General features: G+C 45.0%; 1 protein-coding gene across 2 annotated transcripts in view; it reads left to right on the forward strand.

The window, feature by feature from the left end:
• Positions 1–27869, forward strand: part of SYT9 (synaptotagmin 9) — a 199373-nt gene that overhangs the window by 138782 nt on the left and 32722 nt on the right. Inside the window, exons 4-6 of one of the 2 annotated variants that reach the window (XM_047823863.1) lie at positions 5586–5706; positions 7136–7307; positions 9394–9523. In XM_047823863.1, coding sequence (XP_047679819.1) covers positions 5586–5706; positions 7136–7307; positions 9394–9523 — 423 coding nt within the window. The remainder of the gene's footprint in view (positions 1–5585; positions 5707–7135; positions 7308–9393; positions 9524–27869) is intronic. The other variant, XM_047823864.1, reaches the window with a different exon arrangement.

Genomic DNA, 27869 nt, shown 5'->3' on the forward strand with positions numbered 1-27869 from the left:
TATTGATTGAATTCTAGTTTAATTTTATTCTTACTTGGAACATATTTGGTATGATTTCAATCTTCTTGAATTTAATGAAAAAAATTTTTTATTGCCCAGAGCATAATTTATCTTGGTGGATGTTTTGTGTATACTTAAAAAGAATATTTTGTTGTTGTTAGATGGAGTATCAATGGGTAAAGTAAATGCCAATTAGGTCAAGTTTGTTGATATTATTGCTCAGGTCTTTTATATCCTTACTTCTTTTCTATTTGCCTGTTCAATCAATGACTGATAGGGCAGTGTTGAAGTCTCTAACTCTGCTTGTGGGCTTGCCTAGTTCCCCTCTTAATTCTCTCAGATTTGTTCAATAATTTTGAATTTTTGTTGGTAGATACATACACATTTAAGATTATGTCCCCTTGATGATCTGATCCTTCCTCCCTGGAACTATTCCTTGGTTTGAAATCTTCTTTGATATTAATATAGTCACTAAAATTTTCTTTTGATTAGTGTTTACATTGCCTAATTTTGAAAAATCTTTCAAAACCTATCTTTGTCATGATATTTTAAATGGGTTTCCTGTATACAGCATATATGGTTAGTCTTGGTTTACTATACCTATTAGTTATTTACTCTATTTGAAATATACATCTTTACATTATTTTACCTAATCTTTATTATTTCCTTTCTTCTGCTTACTTTGTTTTTATTTATTCTTTTTAATCTTCATTTATTTATTTTCTTCTGATTTCTTAGAGTGGAAACTGAGGTCATTGTTTTGAGACTTTCCTTCTTGCATAATATAGGCATTTTGGTGCTATAAATTTCCCCCTACATGCTGCTTTAGCTGCGTTTCACACATTTTAATGTGTCATGTTTTTATTTCAGTTAAGTTCAGAATACTTTCTCATTCCTCTTTTGATTTCTTCTTTGATCCATGGATTATTTATAAGTGTGATATTTAGTTCTAAAATATTTGGAGATTTTCCAGATATCTTTTTGCTGTTGATTTCTAATTCATTTCCATTGCAGCCAGAAAATGTACTTTGAATCTTCTCAAATTTAATTAAGACTCATTTTATGGCCTAGAACAGAATATAGTCTCGCTTGTTTAGTTTTATGGGTGTACTTGAAAAGATATGTATTCTACTGCTGGTTGATAGAGTGTTATTGTAATGCCACTGGTTACACCAAGTCAGTTGTTAGTGTTGTTGTTCAAGTATTCAAACCTCTGACTCTAACTTGTCTGTCCTTGCAATTCTATCAGCTTTTGCTTCATGTGTTTGAGAGTGTGTTATCTGGTGCATAAATATTTAGAATTGTTATGTGCTTTTGATGAATTGACCTCTTTATCATATCACTCTTTGTCCTGGTAATATTCATTGCTCTGACATATATCTTGTCTGATATTAATATAGTCCTCCAGATTTTTTTATTAGTGTTAGTATGGCATATCTTTTCTTACTCTTTTACTTTTAATTTACTTATATTTTATATTTAAAGTACATTTTTTTGTAGACACCGTAAAACTGAGTCTTGCTATTTTATTGTCTCAATCTTTGCTTTTTATTTGGATGCCTAGATCACTTACATTTAATGTAATTATGGAAATAATAGGATTAAATTTACCATCTTGTTATTCATTTTCTATTTCTGTAAGATTTGTCTCTTCTCGTAGTATTCTCTTTCCCTTTTTTTCTGTCTCCTTTTGGATTAATTTAATACTTTTAAAGCATCTATTTTATCTCCTTTTTTGGCATATTAGCTATAAATCCTTTTAATAGTCATTTCTTATGGGTTTATAGTGTTCATCTTTAAATGTTTAAGAAAGAAGGAGACAGAGCTGTCAGCGTAGAGTCCCATGTAGGGTCTGAACCCATGAACCATGAGATCATGACCTGAGCCAAAATCAAGAGTCAGATGCTCAACTGACTGACCACCCAGACATCCCCATAGTGTTCATCTTTAATATACACAGCCTAACTTAAAGTAATATTATACCATGTGTGCTACATATAGTATAAGAACCTTACAACAATTCTAGTTTCATATCTTCCCAACAAATAATCCCAATAAAATGATAATTGCTCCATTTCAATATCAATTTTTCAATCCCAGAGAAGATTTGAAGTGGCCTTGCCTGGGTTCCATGATTATCCCTAAACAGATATGGACAGGGCCATAAATATTTGGTTAAACCTGAATTCCTGCAGCAGCCCTTCTAGATCTTCACAGAATTGGGAAGGAGCTCACCAAAAGAACCTAAGAAGAAGAATGCAAAGTGCACTAATTAGACAAAACTTAGAGCTATCATAGACCACTACAGGCAAACATATCACATTACAGATTGGCAGGTAGAGAATTCTCACGCACTTGCTATAAATTCCCAGTATATTTTGCTAACAGTACTGAACGTGGCCACACAAAGCAGGAGCAAGTGAAGCATTTCTTTATATGACATTTTCCTTCCCCTTGTATCCCCCAGGGCACACAGCCACCAGTGACACTCTGTATTCTTGTCAAGCTGAAAAAGAAGCCAAATATTCCACCACCCTTTTATATTTGACTTTCATCAGCACTCTGGAAAAATTTTTACAAACAATATAAGCACTTCTGTGTAAGACAGTTTCTCAACCTTGAAACTATTGACATTTTGAACCCGATAATTCTTTGCAGTAAAAGGGGCTGCCCTGTGCATTGTAGGATGTTTACCAGCATCCCTGGACTCTACTCACTAGATGTCAGTAACTGCCTCCCCAGTTATGACAATAAAAAATTTCTCCAGATAAGGCCAAATGTCCCCCAGGGGAACATTACTACTGTTGAGAACCATTGGTTTAAAGGGATGTTTGCAAACATAGGGATCTACAGTTTCTTGACCCCAAATCAGCACCAGCTGATAGGGGAAAAGCAGAATTAACATTATGTACCATCAACCCCTGTTCCATATCCCTGCAAGCCCATCTGCACTTAAGGGACCCTGTCTGTTGTTCCCACTGCAAAAACAGCTCCAGCGCCTGGTAAAGAACAATACCCAACCACCACCATCACAGCCGATGTTAAAAGAATAAGCGAGTAAGTGGATGGATTGATGGATGAATGAAACGAAAACTACAAAGATTATTCAGTGTCATTCTGGGGAAAGGAGTGACATAGATACAGAAGAAAAAGGGATATTTTGTTCTTTCACTAAAAATATCTATATATTAATTTTATCATAATTTTTACTTTCATGATTTAGAAAATGTTAACTGTTTTATTTCTAAACACTTGAAAGTCTAATCAAACATTTTCTCTTTGATAACTATGTTTTTAATTTTCTGGCTTTTTTTTTTAAGTACACATGTGGACTTTAGTTGACCTTTTGAATACTGTATCACCAAGTCCAAAGCTTGATTTCTTTTTCCTTAAACTTATGAGCAAAGAGCCATAATGTGAGTGATTTGTGAATGGGGTTTATGTTGGGAAGAAAATGTACTTAGCACAAAAGTAACCTGAGTCGTCACATTCAGTTATGTTCATTGGGCTTAAGGGCAGGGCTTGGAGTGCAGGCCCCATCACATCTTGAGCCTGACAGAGCTTGGGTGAGCATGGACCTTCCAGAACTGTATGCTGAGAAAATGGGTGAGATGAAGCTTCATCGGCATGATTCTGGTTACTCCTGTTTTGCTTTGTCAAACTGAGATTTTCTGAGCAGGACGAGAGGAGGGGGTGGTGAGCTAGGTGCAGTGAATAACCTCCTGAGGGAGGAACAGGTGTTTGGGCCTTTCTGCTTAAGGCAGACAGAAGCCAAAGGGCAAAGGAATAGGGCAAGGAGTGTGGAAGGAAAAAGATAATTTGTGGGGACAGCTGTTGTTTCTGTTTCTCCTCTGCCACCAGCAGGAAGCTGGATCAGATCCTCCCTCTTCAGGGAAAGCAGACGCCCGTCCTGCAACAGGGAACCAGCAGCATGAAACTGTTCAGCGCCTGCCTGGTGTGCCACCACCCCACACTCCTGTAGAATTCTTGTTTCTCCCCCTCACTCTATCTGAGAGGGAAAGGCCCAGCCACATGGGTGTCTTGAGATCCAGGTTCCAGGAACCAGGAGAGCCTGGCTTGCAGAGTGAGGTCATTTATTTACATGATGCAAGTGATGCGCAGAGATGCAGAGCAATCCATCTGCCTTAGCGACCAAACAGATTCCCTTCGCCTCATCCTCCTGCAGAAGCGGTCAAGGCAGAGAGGTTGGGCGAGGTGACCTTCCAGAACTGAATCTTTGCTTCTAAAAATAGAAGCATCTTTGGAGACTCGAGGAAGGGAGGGGAGTCTGTGGATGTTGAGGGCAAAACCCGGACTCCCCAGAGCATTGTCAGTATGAAACCGTATTAATTAGACATAGACACCCAGCTCGATAACCTTAGGTATCAAAGAAATGGAAAGTAAATGAACTGGCTTTTTTTCCCCCTTTATGGTAACTCCTTGGGCTATAAAGGAGAAACACAACCACGTCATCCGACTTATTTGAATGGCTGCACACTGCCTGAGAAGATGTCTTCCCCAGCAAAGGGAAACGGGCTCCTTAGGGACACAGTAAGAGAAGGCAAGAGCTACAGCTAAGTGGGAACCCCCAAGACCAGCAGTAGGGGGTCACACCCATTTCTCCCTGTGTAGAGACTACAGAGGGCTCTGTCTGAGGCTGGGCAGGGCCAGGCAAGTATCTGGGTGTGTCCAGGGCTGTGGAGGGCATGCATGGGGTCACGGGGTGGCACTCACAGCCTTCTGCAGGGTCCTTGTCTAGAGCCACATAGTAGGGGCAAGGTGTTTCAGGATCCAGTGGAGCCGTGTGTTGGTCTACATACATAGTGCGTGACCAGGTTGTGTGCAGTGCTCTGCTGGGTGGAGGGTTGTTGGCTGAGTGTGTATGTGTGCATGTGCGTGCACTTGTGTGTGTTTTGGGATGGGGGTATTTGCAGGAGTGTGTGAAAGTATGACAGCAATCCTGAGGGGACTGGGTAGGGGAGTGTGTAGGGCTGTAAGAGAAGGAGGCATACAGATGGTGGCTATTTGGAGGACTTTGCCCTCATGTGGGGCCTGTGGGGAAGACTATGGGGGAAGGGCTATATGAAACAGGGAGAGGCTGTGTGGGGGTCTGTTGAGAGGCTGCAGGAGGCTGCGTGGGGCTGTGTGCGGAGCACGTCTGCGCCGCTGGTGGGGCTTTGCAGTCCTAAGGAGCACCTCTTTGGGTAGCTTTGTCCTGGGGGGGGCCCTGGGGGATTGTGGTGGGAATATGAATGGAACCACATGGGAAATAGCCAAGGCTCTGGGGGCTTCATTCCTGGGGGCTGTGCAGGGCCGCAAGTGGCTAGATAGAGGGTGGTAGAGGCCCTGGACGGCCTCCACAGCTTTGCCATCTGAGGACAGGCTATGCTTCCTTAGGGTCTGGGGCTCCCAAAGTCCAGGCATTTGTTCTCCTCCTTGTGGTCGACGTGAAGCAAGACATAGCAGGGATTCACAAGATGAGCCGAGGACCAGTGGGGTCCCTTCCAATGCTGTCCTGCAGCTGGTCCTTGTGCGTGCCAGGCTGAGGACAGTTTCCAATGAGTCCGCTTGTGCTTTCTCAACAGGACAATGTGGATCTTGGAGAGCTGATGTTTTCCCTCTGCTACCTTCCAACTGCTGGCAGGCTGACCATCACCATTATAAAAGCGAGGAATTTAAAGGCAATGGACATAACAGGAGCATCAGGTGGGACATTCTCAAATTCAGACTTCCTCCCATGGTTCTAATGTAGTATTTATGAAGTCTCTAATAGAGTAATAAGGTGCATAAACCAAACTACCTAGGTTTAATTCCTCTCCTAGACCTCATGGCTGTATGACTTTGGGCAAGTCACTTAACCTGTCTGAGCTTCAGATTCCCCATCTGTAAAATGAGGGTAATAATAGTATCTGGCTCATTGGGTTATCATAAGATTAAATAAGTTAGTGCATATAATGTCATAAAACAGTACCTGGCACATATGAAATGCTACCGAATGGGAATAGTCATAATTCTCTTGTACGTCTTCTTCACCATAGTTGTGAACTGGACCTACAGTTTACACATGCTGACACAGCTTATCTAATTGGGTCTTTCTTCAGATACAAGTAATCACCATCTCAGGCCTATGGAAGATTGAAAACAATCATATATCCTGCCACAAGGCCTGTCAATGAACTATGCAGTTTGGTATTCTAACCATATTCTAAACCATAACAAGAAAGCCCTGATATGCAGGTCCTACTATACACATTCCCAAGCAACTTCTTCAGGGGCTCCCAAAATGTGGTCATAGAACACCCAGTCCACTGGCTGTTGATCACAGAAATCAATGGACATCAGATGCAGTATATTCTGCTTACTTACTGGCCTCCAGTATTTTTCCAAGAGAAAGAAAGATGTGGCCCCTTCTGGCCTTTCAGTGCCTCCTGGACAGTGTATGGGGAGTCAGGGAAACATGTGGTTGTGCAGGCAAGGAGAGAAAGAGAAGTCCCCATGGAGCAGAAGGATAGTGAGGTAGAACCAGAGAAGTCCCACCTGAAGCAGAGACCAACCTTGTCACCTGTCACCCTATGCCAAGGTCATGCCATAAGCAAGCTTTGTCCTTTCCCTGCTGTGCTGAACTGCTTCCCCCTTTGCAACCCGACTTCAGGCAGCTCTGGGGCTTGAAGCCCCTGTACTCCCCAAAGCTGTCCCTGTCATCTAGGCATTCTATCTGTCCCTTTCCTAAAGACCTGATGTTTAGGAAGAGACTGTCTGGGGTGGTTCAGAGTCGGGGCCTTCAGCCCGTTTTTCCTGCCTTGGAAATACCTTTGCATCTCTCCCCATTGCAGCCAGGCAAGTCTGGAATTCTAGCTGGAACATTTTCTAATTTGGTAACAGATATTTTCACACTATTTTTAAATTCCACACACTTTGAGGAGACAGTGTCCTGTGCTTTTTCTTGAATGAATGTCTTAATTATCCTAACTGTAGTCACTGCCCAGGCATCTTATTAATTAAAATCCTCAAACTCCAGCCCACAGGCAGGTAAGGGAGTTCTGCATCCCGTAGTCCGTGGAACTCCACAGTGATGGAACTGCCCCCTACATCCACATTTATCCTCTCAGTACCCCCGCTTCTCATGGTTGTACAGATCCCTACGTGAAAGTGTCACTGATGTGTGATGGCAGACGACTGAAGAAGAGGAAAACATCCACCAAGAGGAACACTCTGAATCCCGTTTACAACGAAGCCATAGTCTTTGACGTCCCTCCCGAGAACATTGACCAAATCCACTTGTCCATAGCCGTCATGGACTATGACCGGTGAGATACCTGGAGCTTTTTCTCAGGGCGGAAAATGTCTCTTGTGCCCAGGACAGGGAGGGAAGAGGGGGAGTGCAGCCACACGTTCTTAGCTGGTGTCCCAGGCTGCAGGAAATGAGTCAAATGGACACCCCGGGAAAGCTGACTGACAAGGAGTCGCCATTTTCCAAACCATGCTTTAGAGTTATATTACCCAAGTGCCTCTTTGCTCTCCACCTTTTTATTTCTTTCTCCTTCCCCATCCTCCCCTCCTCCCCACCTCATCCCCTTTCCATTCCTGCATACTCCCCAGAATCTCAGCTTGGAAAAACCTGGTTCTGCAGGTCTTAATCTTCTCCTGCGCAATCCTGCCTGGCCTTCGTGGGAAGATTCCACTCAAAATAGCAGAGTGATTACTTTAGCCACACCATCAACATTTCTAAATACATAACTCTGTTATTTTTTCCCTTCTCCAAGTGTGTTTAATAAAGATCATTTCCATCCACTTAAGTCTGAAAGCAAACAGAAATGTTCTCTTGAAAATGCTAGAATCAGTATGGATGACAGGGTACATTAAAATGTATAAGATGCTCGACTTTCTAATTAATACAGCACAGAAGAGATATTTATAGCCTGCATTGTAGCCAATTGTGTATTTAAAGGACAGATTTGAAAAACAGTCATTTTAATATGCAAAGGAAGTACCAACAGGGAATTAGACATGTTAAACCAGTCATTGGACTGAAATGCAGTCTCTTTTTAATTGGAAACCTCCCACGTGGTCTGGGCACAAGTATAAAAAAAAAAATCATTCTGACTTCTAATATAATCTTACAAATATTATTTGTAGCTGAAAATTTTCCCACATACCCCTGAAATGTCACTAAGGCAGCATCAGTGCCCTGAACACCCTTTCTAGCAGATGCCTAGGTGAAACAGAACTGTCTTCCAGCTCAGGGAACACATGGGTTGGCTCAGCTGCCCATGGGTGTGACAGCCCACATGGAGCAATCAACCTTATCTTGTCTTCTCTGGACGAAATACAACACCAGTAGTGTCAGGTCACAGGAGGGGACGTTGCCCACCAACCGTGGAAATCTAGGCCAGCTTTTTTCAAGCGATTGCCAAGATGCCCGCATCAACAAATCTGATTATATGAGCTCTGCTTCAATTCAATTCTCAGTAAACTCATGAATCTGCCTGGAAAAATCCATGGCAGAATTCATGGGGCTTCTGCACACAACTGATTTTAATGAGCACAGACTCAAATGTCCTTCACACTCCCCCACCCGTGTCTTGCCATTACTCCCTACATACAAATAGGAGAAAAATTGCTCATCTTTGCAGGAAGGAAAACAACAGAAAGTCCATGAGCTCGGATCCTAAAGAGTTAAAGGATGGGTCATATCATTCTAGTTACACAGGCGACTTCTAACCAGAAACTGCTAAGGGGAAAGATTGCCCCAAGGCAGGCACCTACCCAGGGAAAGTTTCAGAAATATTAGCCCTAAAGTTAAAGGAGCTAAATATCTTTCTACAGTAGGGAAATCAAGTTGAGTCAAAGAAGCAAAGGTGGGCTTGGAAGGAAGGAGGGGAGAGTGTGATAACACACATTCCCTGAAGAGAGGGGTTGCAAGGAGACTCAGGAAGTATCCCCACCCTGCCCCCTTTGTAAGCTCCAGACTATGGCTGCCCTACCCAATACTTCTCTTTTACACATACTTGGTTGCCTCTTATAGGAATTTGAGCAGCCATTAATGCAAGGAACTCCTTTCAGATGGCCTCCTTTTCATTACATAGGTTTGAAGACCTGGAGGTCAGCCTCATTCTAGAACCAGAGTTGTCATCCCTAGCATGCATCAGGAACAAGCTAAGCCATGCCAGTGTTACAAAAGCTCAGGTGTGTGACAGCTAACCTCTGCTCTTCCTCTCTGTGCCACCAAGTACCATCTTGGATCCCAAGTTCTATTGGCTTTTAAGCTTGTCCTGTAGTTTTAAATTAAGGAATGAAAAGAACCACCCTTTGCCTAATTCCTCTCGGTTTGAGTAGTTGTTGCTCTTACATACCAAAATTTTAAGAAAAAGTTATTGTGGGCCGTTTTCACAGTGTAGGTCATAATGAGATCATCGGCGTGTGTCAAGTAGGCAACGAAGCCGAGAGGCTGGGCAGAGACCACTGGAGTGAGATGTTGTCGTATCCTCGGAAGCCCATTGCACACTGGCATTCCCTGGTGGAGGTAAGACCCCACTCCCACATGCTCCACTTTGCGGAAGAATAAATGCTTTACTGTTGAAATGCAGAAGACACCAAGAGTGTGAGTGTACCGGGGTCTACAGTCACTGATGGGTTTCTCTGGTTGCCTTTTCTGAGGCCGTTGGAAATTGCATTCAGTCTGAGGTTGAGTCTGTGCTCCCCATCTGTCTAGTGGGTTTTGGACATTGATCACTCATACCTCACTTTGATTGTCTTCAAGAATGACTAAGATTCTCTGATTTTATGTCATGGCTTTGGGTTGACATTTGGAAGGTGTCTACAGGATCCAGATGAGTGTGGAATTTCAGGTCACCATATAGTGACTTATGTGTAGCATCAGAAAGAACCTGAGACTAGGAGAGAGGAGGCCTGGATTCCAGGACCGGCTGTAGCATTAACCTGTGATTCTGGACAAGCTGTTTAATATCAGATTCAACTACATGTGATAAAAATGCACAAAACAACAAATGAAATAGAAATTTATATCTCTCTTACATAAAAAAAGGTCCAAAAGAAGGTAGCCTAGTGGCTCTGTGATTACAATAGAGAACTAGACTTCTGTCTTTCTGCTTCACTGTCCCAGTGTGAGGTTTTTTTTGAGGTCACCTCATTGAACAACATGGCTGCTAAGCTCCAACATATCTTTTCAGGTCATCCAAAGGTAGAAAGAGGCAAGATCCAAGAGCACACACATTCTCTTTCAAAGGATTTTCTTTGATGTCTCATGTGACACATCTACTTATATTTAACTTAGTCACAGAGTTTAGTCGCATGGACACATGTGGGAAATGTATTCTTTTACTGGGTGTAAATAGTCCCAACTAAAAACCGGGGTTTGTGTGCAGGGAAGAAGAGATGAGTGAATACTTGCATCCGGTGGGCCATCATTCTGCTTCACACCTTCATTCATTCATTTACCACCCCCCCCATCATTTACTTCTCATTCACGCTTCCCCCATCCATCTTTGCTCACTGACACCCTCTCTTATTTATGTGCTAACTCATTCTTTCAAAAACAAATTGCATTTACTAGGTATCACCTGTGAGAGTCAAATGCCGTATTAGGTAAAGAGAATAGATGTGAATAAGAAACCATCCTGTGAAGAGCTTGTAGACCACAAAAGAGACAGAAGAAGGCATGCAAACTAACCACTAAAATGCACAGTCATGAGCTTTAACATCCATATCAGGTGCTACAGGAGCACAAAGGTGGCAGGTGAGACTGTCCAGGAAAGCATTTTCCCTCCTGCTCTTGGTTAAGTGATGGGAAGTAAGCCCCTGGAAAACGGGACTCCAGGGAGCATGGGTTCCAGGCAGAGAACTTGCCCCTTATTCTTCCAGTACAGGCAGCTCTACTCCCAGCAAAGCCATCCTGAGAGGCCAAGACAAAACCTCAGTGGTGTGGGTTCCGTTTCCATCAAGATTCAGGAGAGTCGGGTCGAGGCAGACCTGGGGAGGCAGAAGGCCCTGGGGAGGAAGGGACAGTCTTCCTTTGTTGGAGATCGTGCCTGAGGGAGAAGACCGGCATAGAACCTATGGACTGATTCTAAGCTTCAGGGCCTGGGGTGTATTCAAGCAGCACCTAAGGCCCCCTAATTTATAGGTCCCCAAGGATATCTCTGCCCCTGGGCCAGTGAAGTTAAGACTCGTTCTTTTCTGGACTCAAAATTAATCCCTGAGGGAGACCCACGGCCCCCTGAATCACCTGAGAAGTAGCTGCAAGTCAGATGCTAACCCAACTGCCCCTCACTTCTTTAGCTCCTGGGGGGAGCCCTCAAAGGAGTCCATGTGAGGGCTCATTATACTGCCTGAGTCTGTCAGTACCAGTGACCATCAGAGCAGTGGTAATAGACTTTTTGTACCCTTCAGTCACAGCTGACTGTAATTCTTGTTTGTAATCAGGAGTGTCACAGAATGTCACAGAGCTCTCTGCCTCTCAGGTCCCAGGATGGGAAAGGAGTAAAGTTTAGGGATGTGGTGTGGGGCTGAGACAGGAGCCCCTGTTTGGTGCACAGCAGCTCCTTCTCAGTGTCCTTGCCGGGGAGTGAGGACAGGTGGTGTATTGTGCACGGGACCCTGAGTGGCGGTGAATGCATGGTACCCAATGGGGAGCGTGGAAAGCGGGCCTTGGAGACTTCTTTTCACTCCTGAGGAAAAAGCACTGTCTGACTTTGTTCACTTGGGAGATGGTCCCTAAACCCTGGGCACTTGACTTTTTTGCAAATAAGGGTATGATAGCCATGTAAGTGAGAAATCAGTGTTTTTAGGGTTAAACCACCGAAACTTGGGAGTCGTGTGTTGCAGCAGCTAGAATGACTTCAGCTGGTACAACAGTGGTCTCTTAACTGCTGCCCCAGAATGACGTGCCTGCACACCTTTGTGAGGGGCAAGTGAAGAGGGGGCCATCTCTGCCCCGTTGCTTCCTGTCTCTTTGAAGTATGCGCCCAGGACCCCACATCCATCCCAAGAGTGGAAGCGGTACTTTCCCTTTTAAAAATAATCGTGCAGCCAACAGAATCGGGGCACTGGTACCAGATGAGATGAAAAGCAGGATTGGAGAGGTCATTGCGCTTTGCTGACAGCTGTAAGGAAGGAGGGAACTGGACTCAGAGCCGTTGGTCAGAGGCACTCACTGTGGAGTTGGATGGACCTAGAGTCAGATCCCAGTGCTGCCACTCACAAGTTGTTCCTCCCTTTCTGAATCTCAGTGTTCTCCTCTGCAAAGTGGCCCCTAACAGCGCCTGTCTCCCAAGGGTGGTTGTGAGGATCAGACAGTGAAGCCACAGCGGCTGTAGATGCTCAGGGAGGTTCTCTGCTACGGTCAGTACTATGTATGCCCCGCATGGTAAGGGGCTGCCGTGTGTCCTCATGGAACCATCATGTTTGCCATGGAGGATAAAAGGAAGGCTGGAAATCCCACCCCCTGCACCCTCAGACGGGGGGAAGGGGCTAGACGTAGATGCATGCCCTTAAGTTCTGATTCTTCTCCTCTCCTCTTACACTGTCTGAGAACCTTTAGATTTTCTGCGTAAAAGCAAAAACAGCAATTAAGTCCCAGTTCTGTGTGTGTTTGTGTATGTGTGCGTGTGTGTGTGTGTGTACATAAGCATGTGTGTATACGTGAATGAGAAAAAGGCAGAGAGAGATTATGGGGTAGTTAGGATTTAGTATAAAGGGAGTCTGGCCTGGCAGAAGCTCTTCACCGCTGGGGGCTGAGGGACCAGGTTAAGACTGAACCCTGAACCCTGCAGAGATTTGGCAGCCGGCTCGGGCGGGGCTGCATCCAACACACCCTGACCTTGCCAGGGCAGGTGGCAGATGGAGTCTTCAAAGGCAATGAGTCCAGAAATCCATTTCTCTCTCAGGGTTTCTGGATGGCTTCACTGCACACTCAAAGGTCAGCCAATATAGCTCCCTTCACTCTCCATGATGTTAAAGGCTTGGGAAGCTGTGCAGACTCCCCTAGAGCCAGCTGCCTGGGACTCGGGGACAGGAATATCCCTTCCAGGGGGCCTCAGGAGGTAGTAGAACTCTTGGAGCTTCCACTACAGCCCCCCCCCCTTTGATATCCTGGAGAAGATGGTGTTGGCCTGGTCACAGCCCAGCACCCTTCCCACCCTTCTGGAGTGGAGCTGGCCTACATCATGAACCCTGGTGAGAATAATAAAAGTAGTCCCAGGTTTTCATCACTTTCCCCCCATAGTGCTGCATAACCTCTGCATTAACAAGCAGTGAACTGGTGTAATGGGAAGACCGGACACAGACACCATTTGGTTAAATAAAACCTCTAAAAGAGAGAGAAGAGAGAATATCCAATCAGAATGTATAATGAAGATCAGCAACATTATCCTGACGGGCGGCGATACAAGATTCTAAACCCCAGAGTCCTATTCACGTTGTGCTTAGGTGTGGATAAGTCTCCTCTCTCTAAGCTCAGCCTTTCCTATGTGTGTGTATATACAAGGGGGTTCTGCACCCACTTGGTCTGGTGGTCTGCAGGGCCACCTCACTGAGCCCAGTGCCCCCTACAACTCAAGAGTTGTGCAGTTCCTGGCATAACTGAGGGACAAGTGTGGCCCAGTATGACCAGAGTACTCACCTACCACCCTCTGGAACCTCTTGAAGGTGTAAGCTTACAGCTGTAGAACAACAGCAAGCATCAGTTATCCAGACGCCACTGGGAGTTACACGACCAGGCTGTTGAAACCAGTTCTAGATAGTGGCCATCAAGTGCCCCGCAGAACCTGCCTGAAGTCTTCGAGGTACACACATTCCCGGGAGACGGCATCTGATTGCTCCGGTTGGGTTAGGTGTCTTCCCCCGCCCCAGGGGTCATTGCAGTGTGAGCCAGTGCTCCTTCCAGCTTCCTGAGAAGGGCCCAGGCAGGACGGAGACGTTGACGCAGGCGAAACGCAGTGCTACCCAGATTTTGAAGTGAGGGACTCAGAGCCTTTAGCACTTTGGGCAAATTGTTATTTACAAGAGACTGAAGAAACAAAAGTGATTCTCCACAACGGGGAGGGGTTGGCTAGAAAGAACCAAGCAGGTGATGAGGTTCCCATCAGAGGACTTGGCGTCTATTGCAGGACGTGGGCCCAGGTGAGGACTAGACTAGCAGAGAAGGAAACTGAGACTGGGTAGGGGAAAGTGTGGAGTGAAGGACAGGACAGGGAGAGCCCTGGAAAGTGCTGCCACACAGAAGCAGGATGTACCTGAGGTGCCTACAGCACCCCCATTGCTGGTCTTTGGAAACACCGTGAATTCAGTTCTGATAAGTAAGGGATGAACTGAGGCTGGCGATCACATGCTTTGCCCTGTGAAGGGGTAGCCCAAGAACTGGGTCATTGAGCTGAGCATAAGCCTAATGTGTGTCAGCAGATAGTGATGGAGGAAATGAGGAGTCTGTACCTGGAGGGCCACATGCTATCACAGTATCTTCTGCATGTGGTGACACCCCCCCCCCCCCACTCCAACAGAAGATCTCAGTGCCTCAGACAACAAAATGCTTGGCCTGGATGGGAACCGAGAGAACCAGAAGCACTTGAAGTACATTAAAATAGTGTAAGAAAATGTAAATTTCTTTATTATCTAAAATGAATACCATCCTGGTAAAGAACAGGAAGGGGAAAAAAAAAAAACTTGATCTTGCTAATTAATGATTTCTGGTCTTTTCTAGGTTATCTTGGTTTCTCTGGCGTAAATATTTAGTCAAATATAATGCTTAAATTCTCTACCAGAGCTATTTCCCTTCTTTCTAGAAGTCTCCTCTCCTTCCTAAGCTGCCATCCAGGTGTAGGGAAGCCTAAAGGCCTTGTGACAGGAGTGGACTGCATGCTTTCACCTGACAGGGGACATTTTCCTTCTTGTCTCTGGCCATCAGATGCCACACTGTCTCTGCCTGTGCTGAGGATCCCTGCTGATGTAACTTGCTACCTGTCCTTACAGAACAAGCCCAAGCCAGGCCTGATTACTCTGTGGGAGCTCAGCCCCTTCGAGGCTGGCCAAACCTGAATGTGGCTGTTGCCAGCCCTGAGGATCTCTGAGGTCTGACAGCATCTTTCACTTGATGCCTGGCCTAGGAGGTTTTTGCACCCCTTGGTACGGGGTCACTTCCCCACTTGCTGGAACCCCTGGAACCCTGTCAGCCAATAGTACCCTCCTTTACACACCCTCCAAACATCAGAGACACATAGGAGCTTCAGGGGACTTGATGACAGTATAGACACCCTCTGCATGTCCATTGAGTTACATGGCCTTTTTTTTTTTTTAAGATTTTATTTTTAAGTAGGTTCCATGACCAACATGGGGCTCGAAGTCACAACCTCAAGATCAAGAGTCACACTGTCTACCCACTGAGCCAGCCAGGTGCCCCACATGGCCATTTCTATGTTGTTCCTCTGGCCTCATGTTGGTAGAGCGACACATCCACCTTCAGCTTCCTCCTCAATCCACCTGAAACTTGGGATTTTAGACCTGAGGGGTGAAACCAGGACCTCACAGGAGATCCTGTCTTCCCCTCTCCCTGTCTCTTTTGCCAAAGCTCTCTACTTCCTCCTCCCAGCTGGAAGAATCTTCTGTAACTGAACTAATGTGAGTTTGCTCCTTGGTGAGTTACAGGTAGATACCACACCAGGGGGAGTTTTCACAGAAAGGAAACTTTGTTTTGCAGCCAGTAAGGAGATCATAGGGAATAACTTCCAAAGTCGTGACCACCCCCCATCCCAAGCAAGGATGAGTAGGTTCTTTTTATTTAGAGTTTAGGATGAGTATTCAGAAAGGGGAGCTCTGTCACCACTTGTGAAGGCGGGCCACAAGGTTGTGCAGGTGTACTTAGAAAACATGCCTATACATTCATCCTATGTCATGTTAAAGAAGCTTGTGCTCCATTTAAGGCTGATACTGTGACATTATAATGAAGCAGAGGTAACTGTTAGACACGGGTATGCTCTGAGAGCAGGTATAAACTGACTGGGGTTTGGGGCTCCTTCTCTTGGGTAAGGAGGGCGGGGCCTTGCTTACTTTTGAACCAGCGCTGGGAGTTTTACCACTGGTTGTCTCTGATAGGGTGAGGCTATTTCCTGGCCTGGTGGAGACTAGTGATTTTTACATTCCCTTTGTTCCCTTAAAATCCTTAACTACTGAGGTTTTTGCATTTCTTTGTAATTCTAACATCTCTTAGGATGTTCTTCTAGAAGTGTGCTCCTGCTTCTAGAGCCAGGTAAGGCACAGATGAGGGAAACTAGCTGGGTACCTAAAATGACTTCTCATAAGTCACTAAAGCTATATCTCGTCTTTCTTTTTGGGGAAACCCCCAACTCTTTCTATTACACTTACTTTATACATAACATGACTCCTCTCTACTTATGCCTTATGTTCAGATCTCTACGGTTTCCTCTCAACATGCAAAGGGAACATTTGGAATTTGGATGTATCTCTTTTCCCTGAACAAGGCCTGGCTTTCCAGACTCTTATTTCATGAGGGACTGGCTGATAATTGACCTTGTGTTATTTGCCCTTGGCTTATTGCCCTTGGCTTATTGCCCTATGGCATTGATTCATTGCATGGAACAACATGATTTGCAGAGAATGGAAATACTATCCCTCTTACATGGGTATTGAATTAGTATTGATGAACGAATGAAAGAATGAATGAATGAGGCATATTGTGATGGCATTTGGTTTCCTTTAGTTCTAAAGTTCCACAGTTTTCGATGGAGTCCAAAGTACAAGTCAGTTCAAGGAAAGATGTAAAAGGTCCTGACACAGAACTTGCAGGGGGCTGTTCAAATGGAGATGGCCCTAATTTATTTAGCTGTACGTTTTGATTGACTTTTTTCCATTTAGAAGGAGGATATGAGAAGAGGCCATTTCCTCACTTTGTTCCCATTGTTTAAAAAATCGAAATTCAACTGAGTAAATTGAAAGATCTTACATGCTTTATACAGTAATTCATGAATTGAGCAGCCTCCCGTCTGGCAGATAGAAAGGAGCTCTGAAGAGCTGTACAAAATGAAAGCCTTCTGTAGGCAGAACGAGGTGAATGAAGCAGGAAGTTGCTCTAGCAAAGAGTGGATTGTTTCAGGTAAGATAACCTTCCTTTGGGGGAAAGTAGGGGTCAGGCAGAATACCTCACTAGTGCTACTGACCAGATAAGTCCAGATTGATTGGTTAAGGGTCACATTCCTGGGAGAGGCTGAACTGCAGGTAGGCTAGGTATTAAGTCCTTGTTTGATGATGCGGGATGTTTGCACAAGTGACTCCATTTGAGCCTGTTGCTTCTCTTTCTTTCTTTCTTTCTTTCCTTCCTTCCTTCCTTCCTTCCTTCCTTCCTTCCTTCCTTCCTTCCTTCTTTCTTTCTTACATCACAAACTGCATCTGGTGATGATAGCTTTGCATTTTGAATGAAAGTGAAAAATATTCAGAACAGTAAAGAGACACCTTGTTAAATCTTAAAGGACCCCCCTGAGCCGACATAGGTGGCCGGGTTCTAGAGTATTTTAGTGTCTTCTTTTGTAAGAGACAGAGGAAGCAGAAACAGCACCGAGATGTCTGTGGTGAAGGGTAGACAGCTGCACCCTGAATGAGAACCGATCAGGAGGGACAAGGACATTAATCCATAAGTTAGTTTTCTCAACAGAGAAACACTTTAGCAGCAGTTTTACACAATGTAATGATTCGCTCCACCTACGTGTGACAATAAAAAATAAAAAAATAGAAGAAAATGATTTTTTGGATAAAATAAAGGACTCGTAGTTGAAATTTTTTTTGGAAAAAATTAACTATTTTTATTGGTGAGATTTAGCATGCCAGTATCCATAAACACCTGCAGTACCACTGAAGCAAAACCAATTGCAAAGAACATAAAGATATGCTATATGTTTGGGATCTGAAGAATGTTAACAAACCTTTTGGAATCTGTGCCAATTGTTACAAGTGACCAGAGTGCCGTTTGGACAAGTAGGCACGGTTAGTGTTAATGAGGCATTGTATTTCCAGCTGGTGGAAGAAATGGTCAGCAAACAAAGCCAAGAGCACTCAGTATTTCCCAAGCAGTCTTCTTTCTTGTATTGAATTAGTTATCAAAAAAAAAAAAAAGACACTAAGCATTTTTTCATCTTTAGCTGGGATGCAAAACCAGTGGTTCTTCTGAGTATCTGTAGAGCTGGTGATCATATAAAACATGGAAACATTTGGGGCAACACTAGAGTTATAAGAGATAATAACAGTGTGTTAGAAAATAACATTTCTACCTGAACAAAAAGTCAATTGCATCTTGACTCTCCTCTCTCTCACAAATGACCTCGCCCCAGCAGTCTCTGCCCTGGAGCACACCTGCTGCACACTTGAATAACAATTAAATAAAAAGTGGTTAACAACGGGCTTAAGGCTTCAGCAATCTCCATCTCCAGGAGTGGCATTCTGAGGTGACAGTTTATACAGTGGGCCAATGGGCCAATTCTTCCCCCATAGATGAAATGCACCAGAAGAGTTCCTACCAGCCTCGGAAAGAGCCACACCCCTAGGTGGTATCTAGGGGTAAGAGGGAACTTGGGGGGTTGGTGGGCCTGGAGCAAGAGTGGTGCATCTTGGCAGAGGATGGGGATGTGTGGAAGGCCACTGCTCCTGGAAATGAGTCTTTTGGGAGATGTGCCTGTTGACTGCGGCCTCCCAAATATCACCAGAACAACCTGTTAATAGGGCAAAGCTGAGTTTACTGCTTGCCTGCTACGGAATGGGGGAGCTTCGTTAGGATTCCGTAAAGATCATGAGGTGATAATTTAGGTGGACACAGCAAGGTGAGGATTGTGAGAACAAAATTCAAAGAGTTTGGGGGCATAAACTTGTCTTTTGATACTAAGGAAGAATTTGATGGTCTTTTGAGAATTCCCTGTAATAAACAATGATGTTATTTACAACTTTTATCTCTCATGGCAAGACTCTCCAGGTATAGTAAAGTTGTGTTAATGAAGACAGTAGAATAGTTACAGTCAAGTTGACGTAGAGTGTGTTCTGTAGACAGCTGTGTTGGGGTAGATGGCTTTAGTTCTCACATCCCAAGAACAAGAAGCAAGAGAGCTCACAAGGATTTTGCCCAGTTCTGCAGGTGCCCACACACAGTGTGAGTGTTAATTAGTTGCCTCCCCAGCATCAGACCTTCTTTTTGATGGTTCTGATTGGGGATTCTAGGGAGCATAGCTCCCTCCTTGGCTTCAGTGATGAAACTATGACCTGGTCCGAGGCTAAACCACTCAAACCATCCATGGGGGATTAGCACTGCATAAGCTGATTCAGTTGGAGAAGATTATACAACATTTGGTGTGAATGTTTGGACAAAGATGCTGTCTCTTTCCTGTTGGATGTAAACAAAGAAGCGTATACCCCAGGAGCAGCTGTGGCCCTTTTAAATCTGTAGAAGATCCGGGCATGGGATGAGGCCAACCCCATGGATGGCAGAATAGAAAGAAAAAGAATCTAGACCCTTGATCAAGCGGCTGGATCAAGCCACTCCTGAACATAGTATTACCTCTGTGAATATGTCAGCATATAAATTCCCTTTGCTATGTAAGCAATATGAGGTAGGATTTCTGTTGTTTAAAACAAATATATTTTCTGGGACACTGGTAAACATCCACTCCTGACCCATTTGGTGTTCCTTTGGAGTGAAGAGAACCATTCCCAAAGCTGCCACGAGATCCACTCTTCTGTTTTGCCCACTATGGTATGTCCAGTATCTAACAAAGTACATGGCACATGATAGACATTCAGTGAAATTTTCCTAAGAAAGCATTGTCAATGTTTGATTGCTTAGCTCACATGTTGAAACAGTCATGGCCAGAAGAGAGACTTTCTGCTCTTAATGACATGCAAATGCTGTATAAAGTGAGGGGGAAATCTGCTTTCCTGTTGTATTTGTATCTTATTTTGCAAAGGGAAATTCAAACCCTGCATGAACCTGCAGGACCTGTGGGCAGCTCTCTAGCTTATGGTGGCTCCCTTGGGTTGATAAAGACACAGTTCCTCAGCAATGAAGATCAGTCACATGCCTGTCATTTCCTGTTGATGTCCCCTACCGTGTACTACAGTTCTGTTTAGAATGAAAATAAAAATCTATATTCTTTTAATAGCGATATTTTAGCAGCTCTAACATTATCTTTTAGTCCTATTCTTATAATTTTATTTTTATTTATGAGCGAAAGCTCACAGGCTAAAGCCTATAATCAATAGTGGTAGAGTTACATATTTTCTCCCATTTTAAATCAAATTCAGAACATGAAATGTGATGACATTGGTGATTGAAATGCTTAAAAATGTTATAAGGAAATGGGGAAAAATCACAAAGCAATTACAAAGTGCAATTTTAACTTGTAGGTTTAGGGAGTACCACCGTGAGTTGTGCTCAGATTATCAAAAGAGAAGCAGCTATGAATGAGGGTTGGGAAAACAAAGATGTACTTTTTTTTTTCTCCCCACGTAGCTGAGGATCTGAGTGGAGAGTGCTTAAATACTATACATACTGACAGTAAATGTCCAGATTTAGAAGGTTTACTAGAAAAGATCATAAAACCAATCAAGAAAATGCCATCCAAAGAGATCAAATTGATTCAAGTTAAGCAGTGTAAACATTCTGAATTTTCCTTCGTGTCATTAATGCTTAATGAAGTCTCTGAAGGAGGCATGGAGATGCGGATTCAGAGTGCTGTTTTAGTTGTGGCTTATCTACATTCTCTCTTTGTTGCCTGGAATCACAGTCACACTGAGGAACAGAGCTGAATTGGAACAGGCAACACCTACTCACAAGGAGAAGATGGGCAGGGAGCCCACAGAGTCCATAGCTAAGATATCAAGGTAGAGCATCAGGTACTCCCTTCTTAGTTCTGGAAGCTTCCATCTAGGGGTAGTGAGTGGAGCCCTCCAGTGGCAGTGACTGTAGCTGCAGATTCAACCTCTAACAAAGAAGCCAAGAGTGCAGGGATCAGGGTGGGCTTCTGTTTAGAGAGAATAATGGCAGAGGTCTTCATGGCAAACTTTTAGGATTGAGCTAGGATCCAAGTAGGATCTCAGCTTGGCAGGCGGGGTTCACCTGATAGTGGAGGCAAAGGATGTGGAGTTTGACTCATCTTGGCACACAAGGTTCTAGAATGGGTTGACAACTGAGGTCCCCGTGCTGTAGAAGATCGCATCATAGGACCTTGAAGCAGGGCAGGGCAGCCACATAGCTACAGTTTTGCCTCCCCACCTGGATGGAGCCTACAGGGTGATATCAACAGCATGAGTAATTGGGAATGATGAAATCTGATCTTTCGCTTGCATTTTAAATGTTATGTTCCTTAAAGTTTCAAGATGTCCACTCCTGGGATTGGCACTAATGGCTTGTGTGCTGCTGCTTAAAAATAATGTGATAGTTCCGTTGCTTCTCAAGTATGGAACCAAAGTATTGTGTGAATGTGGGCATACCTAGAACCTAACCTTAGATCAGGAATAAGGATCTGGAGATCCTTGTAGCAAAAGAAATAGTTACTCTCCACTCTCAGGAAACCTGAGGAAACTCCACTCTCAGGATAACAAGGGAAAACCTGGGATACTGCCCTCACTCACTGAGTCCAGCAGAATCTAAGCCATCCCACACAGCACACCTGCCCCTCCACCTCCCATCCTGCTGCTGCTCTCACATGTCAGCAGGCACCAAAGCGTTAATAGCAAGGACCTTGGGAAAGCTGTGCTTTGTTAGAGGGAAATAGCTTTTAGCTCCAGCTGCTGCTGCTAGAGGAGATGCTTGAAAGCAAAAAAGGGAATAATAGGCAAGAAAAGGACTTTTGAATCACATGGGAGTCTTCAAGGACCACTCAACCCAGAAGATGTTCCTCTTACTGCTTTAAGCCATAATTCTCTAAAGCCCCCAGAACATATGCAGCTTCCTTCACTGTCTGGAGATTGTATTTGAGTTCGTGGGAGCCCCAGGATACTGCCCTGTTGCATAAGGACTTGCTCAGTAGCAGGAACTAGGGACAGCATTAATAATAGGAGTAGCACTGGAAATGCAGTGCTGAGCCCTGCGTTCTAGTCAGTGTGGACGGCACTGAGCTTTATGAGAGTCCTTGAGCATCTACAGACCGAGACTCCTCTAACTCTACGTAGTGAATCAGCTGCAAAGACCACAAGGGGACTCCATGAGCCAGGGAATGCTGGGGAACCAGGGCTATGAAAGAATAAGCAGATCTGGATCAGACTCAGGGCTTCGCCCATTCCCATCCAGGGAGGAGGGTCCCCATCCAGGGAGGAGAAAGTTAAAGGCTGGTCCCCCTCCACCATGCCCAGCCCACCATGCTCAGAGAACATTAGGTGACCTCTGTGTTTAAAGCTCTGTGTGCTGAGTGGGACCTGCCTGCTGAGTAGCTATTGAGTGGGATGGGGCAGGAGGTTGCATAAGGGGCCCTGCCTGTGGTTGAATAAGCTGAAGGAAGAGGAGGTTTGGGGGAGAGATCTGTGGGGCAGTAGCCCACCGCAAGGAAAGGAACCTGGTGGAAGAGGGGAGGATGGTGGAAGATGAAAGGCATTTCACTGAGATCTGGACTCAGTTTTGCTGGCCAGAGACAAGGTAGCCTTTAATAGCTCCAGGAAGTCTTCAGTAGGATTGACATAGATTTGCATTTGGAGTGTAATATGAGAACTTGTTGGGTCTGGCCCCCATACTCAAGGGTTCATGGAGGTCCTACGTGATTCTAAATTATTTGTAATCTGCTGTTTATATGCATATGTAAATGTACAAATTTAAGTTAGTTCTTTGCAAATTTAAGCATACCTCGAAATGCTTAAACTAATTGTTTAACACGGTGTCCAGTTTGGGGAGGTAGTTTCGTTTTGTCTTATTGTGTTTTGTTTTGGTGAACGGTTTCCTCAAGTCCAATCTAATTTGGAAACTGAAAGAGCAGAACAGATAAATGCAAGATCTACTGTGGTCGAAGGAGACAGAAAAGGTGGAGAGCAAAATCATTGAATCAAAGAGGATGGCATGACCAGTCCCACTTTCCAGTGGGCTAGCCCGGTTGTGCTGTGTTACCGGTGCCTGACGCCCGCTCCACCACTCAGGACTGCTGCTCCCAAGCAAATTCCCTGGTCTCTCTGACACCAGTTTCCTCCTAGACAAAATGGACTGTCAGTACCTAGTTTATATACCTGCCGCGGTGATTAAATGATTCAGCATATATGAACATGCCCAGAGTAGTCTCTGGCAGTGGAAGATGCTCCACAAGTCTGGAACAAGTAGGAAAATACAACCCCGCCCAGCCTTGCAGCCTCTGGTTGTTGCTGATGCTCTTTCTTGCAGCGCTCAAATAAGGTAACTTTTCCAAGGATGTCCCAACATGTTGTCTCTCTGGCCTTTGGAATTTCCAGTGTTACCCAGAGACTTAGATGTCGAGATCACAAGGAGGTGGCACCATATTTCAATAAGCTCCCAATTGTTAAGTAATAGGGCAGTGGCCTCAAGTGATCTTAGCTTAGATTTAGAGTAAGAAATACATTTTACAGCATGACATACCAGATATAAAACTGAAACAAAAGTTTCATGAAATAATACACATACATGTGATGCATTTTTTAAAACAATTTTGTCATTAAAACAAGAATACTGGTCACAACCATTAAATTGGTTTCACAAACCCAGTCAGTGATGGGTCACAGTTCACACTATGAAAAACACAGGAGTAACAGGATACATACCTTTCGAAAGACCACTGTAATTTGGTGCGGTTTTAAGACGGAAATGTGGAATCATAACCACATAACTACATTCTGTAGGTCCATCCAGAATGCTTTTTCTCCAAAAGACTGGAATTCTAGGCTTTTCATCACATATATTAATGAGGAAACACTGGCTTTACTTCTCTGCATAGGACACTGCATGCCTGAGTCTGTGTTGTCTCATGTGCATGAGCACGTATAGGTTATTTTTAATCATGAGTATTTAACCTTCTGGTTTGGATCTGTACTTAGCCTTACACTGCTTAAACAGCACAGAGACACCAACTGTGTGTTTATAATTGAAGAAAAACATTGTGTAAAGCCACAGAAGGAAGGAAGAGGCGATTCTTGCTGGATGTGTATATCACCGCTTCAAAAGAGTTCCCTGGGGTAACTGTCTGCGTAGACTCCTTCACTCCTGCCTGGTGTGGAGACACAGTGCCCATTTTCAAGGAGTCTCCTGGGGAGGTCTGACTAGAGATTGTATAATCACTGTTTTCAAAATTTGTAAGGGAGTGTAGATGACAGTCTCAGCCACCCACTGGAGAAGGCTGGTGACCAGAGAGACATGCTGGCCCATTTGGGCAGGCTCTGCAAAATGAGTAGGGATCTTTCTGCTGAGCAAAGAGGACAAGGAACGTGGAGGAGAGAGATGAACACATCCAAACGCATGGAGATGTGAATGGAAGGAAGGCTGGTGCCTGGAGCAAGGGAATTCAGGATGACTGAAACACAGGGTACACAGGGATGGAAATGAGGTCCAAAAGGGAGGCAAAGGCTTGTTCAGCCGTGATAAGGAATGTGAACTTTCTGCTGGGGCAGTAGGGGGCTTTGGAATGATTTGAAGAAGAGCACAGCTTGCCCAAATCCATGTTTTAAAAAGATCACACTGACCATCTGGAAGAGCATGGGCAAGAGGGAGGAGGTTGGAGGCAGACACAGCTGTAGGGTCAAGGTGAGCTATGCTCATGCTCAGGCCTGAAGAAGGCACAAGTAGAGGAGGAGGTGGGAAGAAAGTCTTGCCGAGGTTTATGGGAAGCCAAAGAGAGAGGAGTTCGGGATGATACCCAGGCCGCTCTGCTGACCAGATGGATGGTCCTGACGTCTTCTGAGCCACAGAACAGTAGACAAAGGATAGGGTGTTTGGGGAAAGGATGAAAGGACAGAGCCTGACAAGGAGACAGGGGAGGGATGAAGGAGTTTCAGCATGTGCCAAGAGCAGTGACATGTGACACAGTGTGCCATTTGCTTGTTACCCTCTACAAGATGCTCCTCTGAAAGATATAGTGTTCACAGCTAAGTTACTTTAATTTTAACCATCCACTGCCCCCCACCACACACACACAGATGCACAGACACACATGTGCATGCGCACACGACACTCCTACCTCCTACCCTTTCCTTAACTGAGAGCCAGTCAGATTCTAATCTGGGCCCAAGGCCATGGGAAGGAGGCAAATTCTTTCACCCAGTTTTGCAGTAAAAACGTCTATGCCCGTAGTCTGCTGACAAATGGCGAATTAGCCTGATTTTAAGTCATGGATCCCTTGGATAGAGCATGTCAGAAAGCCCTGAGCTTGACCAACGAAAGCTCTCCCTGAATTAGGGGAGGTTGTGGGTTTTTCCAAGTGGCCTGTGTATCAGTCTTAGAAAATGCAGACTCAGCTTTGACCCTACAGAGAAGAGAAGGGCCGTCCATTCACACAGGCTGATTCTTGGAATTGCCACCCTCTCCTGCTGAGGCCTAGAGTGAGGACTGAACAAGTAACTCTGAAACAGCAGTCATCAGGGCACTCAGACACGTGGGTGCCCTCCAAACAAGGCATGGGCGAGGGAGCAACGACTGGAGAGGGGCCCAAGGAGACAGCATAACACTAAGGCAGTCAGTGTCAGGATGATGTCACAGAGCAGGCCAGGACAAAAGAAAGGTTAGAAAAGTCTGTTCAAGTCAATGTCCAATTAAACTTAATGGCATTTTAAAATCATTTCTCATTACTGTGCCCATCTCTCTGCTTTCCTTCAAATTTCTCAAATGTCTTCAGAGAGAGTGCTCTTGTCTTTCTGTATCCACAGGTTGGTTGGGCTGACTGCCCTGAGTTTTTGTGTCCGTATGGCTCCTCCCCTCCAGGAGAGCATTTCAGCAGAGAAGTGGTATCTGGTAGCATCCAGATTGGTGACAGACAGGAGTTAATAAACACAGACAACTCCTTCAAGTTTCTTGGCCAAAATGGAAAGGCAAGAGACAGGCCAATCACTAGAGAACAATGAAAGTTTTTGAGAGTGAGATTTTCTTTTTCAGCAACAAGAGATCTGAGCATTTTTATAGGCTGAGGAAAAGGCCGGTGGGAAGGAAAGGTCAAAGATGCAGGAGAGAGAAGGGATGGTGGGTGTGTGGGCGTTAGCCTGGAGACACAGGGCCCTGGGCCTGTACCCAGCTTTTCTCCCAGAGTACACAGATGCTCCTCCCACCTGGTTCAGGCACAGCATGGCTCCATCCTGGAGAAACAGATGTCACTCCACAGGCAGGGTTGCAAGTAGCCTTGCACAGAGCACCCAGCATCTATGCAATACCCCCTTTCCACCTTCCCTAATGAGCAGAACTGAGGCCCAGGTGATCCCCTGCCTCCTCTCTTACCATGTCTCTGGGTCCCCAAGTGTCCTCTGCATACTTCCTGCACACTCCAGTGTCCCGAAAGCAGCCCTGCCCTCTTCCAACCTGACTCTGCTTTGAAAGGACATCTTTCTCCACCTGGGTCCTGCTGAGCCTTTTGCCAGCATCTAGGTGTTACTCTTATTCTTCCATCAACTTTGATCAGATTATCTGGAACAGCCCAGCCTCTTCCTGATGCTCTGCTCTGCACTTTGAAATTGTGCCCCTCAGATCAGAGACCTACTCCCTGTCCTCCCATGCACATCCCACGTCCCACTCCTGACACTTGAAGGACGTGCCACACCTCTGCCTAGACCTCATCTCTGATTTCGGCATCAGCCTTGTTGCAGAAGCTTCTTCCTGCTAAGTCTTCTCCTCCCTGCTCTAATTCACAACCCCCACCTCCATTCACTTCCAGCAGGTCCTGCTGTGGATAGTCTTTGAGCATTTATTCTGGAGTCCTAAAGGGCTCAATGTTGATGTGAGAGGCTGTCCCTCACAACTCAGAGTACAAATACTCACTGTGCCCTTTTGGCTTTAATTAGACAAACTCTAAGACATTGGAAGAGATGAAATAGTCTGGAAAAATGTTCCTAAAAACCCAGCTTAATAGAGAAGACAAAGTTCCAAGAGAGAATGGAAGATATCCTACAAGCAAGAGGCACTAGAGACACTGAGACACTGAGGTATGCACACACCATAGAAGAGAATGGTGTGAAATCTTCACTTAGAATGTGAATTTAACCTTCTGGGCAGCTTTCTCTGTTCCAGAAAATAAGAAGGAAGCTAAGAGGAGCCAGTGTTGGAACTGAGTGTTGGCTGAGAGAGAAGAGGAGCATGTCTGATTTCACATTGGGTGGCCAAGGCTCAGGAATGCTGGGTTGTACCTACCAAGGCTACTTGGAAATGGTTGACGGGAGTGGACCCCCTGGCCAAGCCATAGGAGCTTCAGTCCAGCAACACCAAATCAGAAGACAGGCTAAGGTGAGAAGTGGAACAGTAAGCTGAGACTGGAGAGGCTGAGCAGACTTCAAAGTTGGAGGTCAGGAAAATGAAGCAAGGGTGCAACACGGAGCAGATGGGAGGCAGAGCCTTGCAAGGGAATTGCACTGAGTATGTTACTCACAGTGTCTGCCCCGTCTGAGCCTCCCCTGCATGCACACACAGCTCTACCCCCTACCATCTGTTGAATAGACAGTTCTAAACACCATCGTTTATAAAATGTATTCATGGCCAGAGATGATTGAATCAAGAGGGGCACATGCTCCCAGCAGCCTGTCTATGAGCTGCCCAGCAACATATGATGTGGTCACATGATACCCCAAGGGGGGTTGGGTCCATTAGATACTGCCACTGACCCTGGATATATCAAAAAAATGAGGCATCAGCAGAACTATGAGATGAAGAGAGACTTTAGAGGTCTTGGTAGGTCATGGAA

This window comes from Prionailurus viverrinus, chromosome D1, assembly GCF_022837055.1.
Source record: "Prionailurus viverrinus isolate Anna chromosome D1, UM_Priviv_1.0, whole genome shotgun sequence".
Taxonomy (NCBI): Eukaryota; Metazoa; Chordata; class Mammalia; order Carnivora; family Felidae; genus Prionailurus; species Prionailurus viverrinus.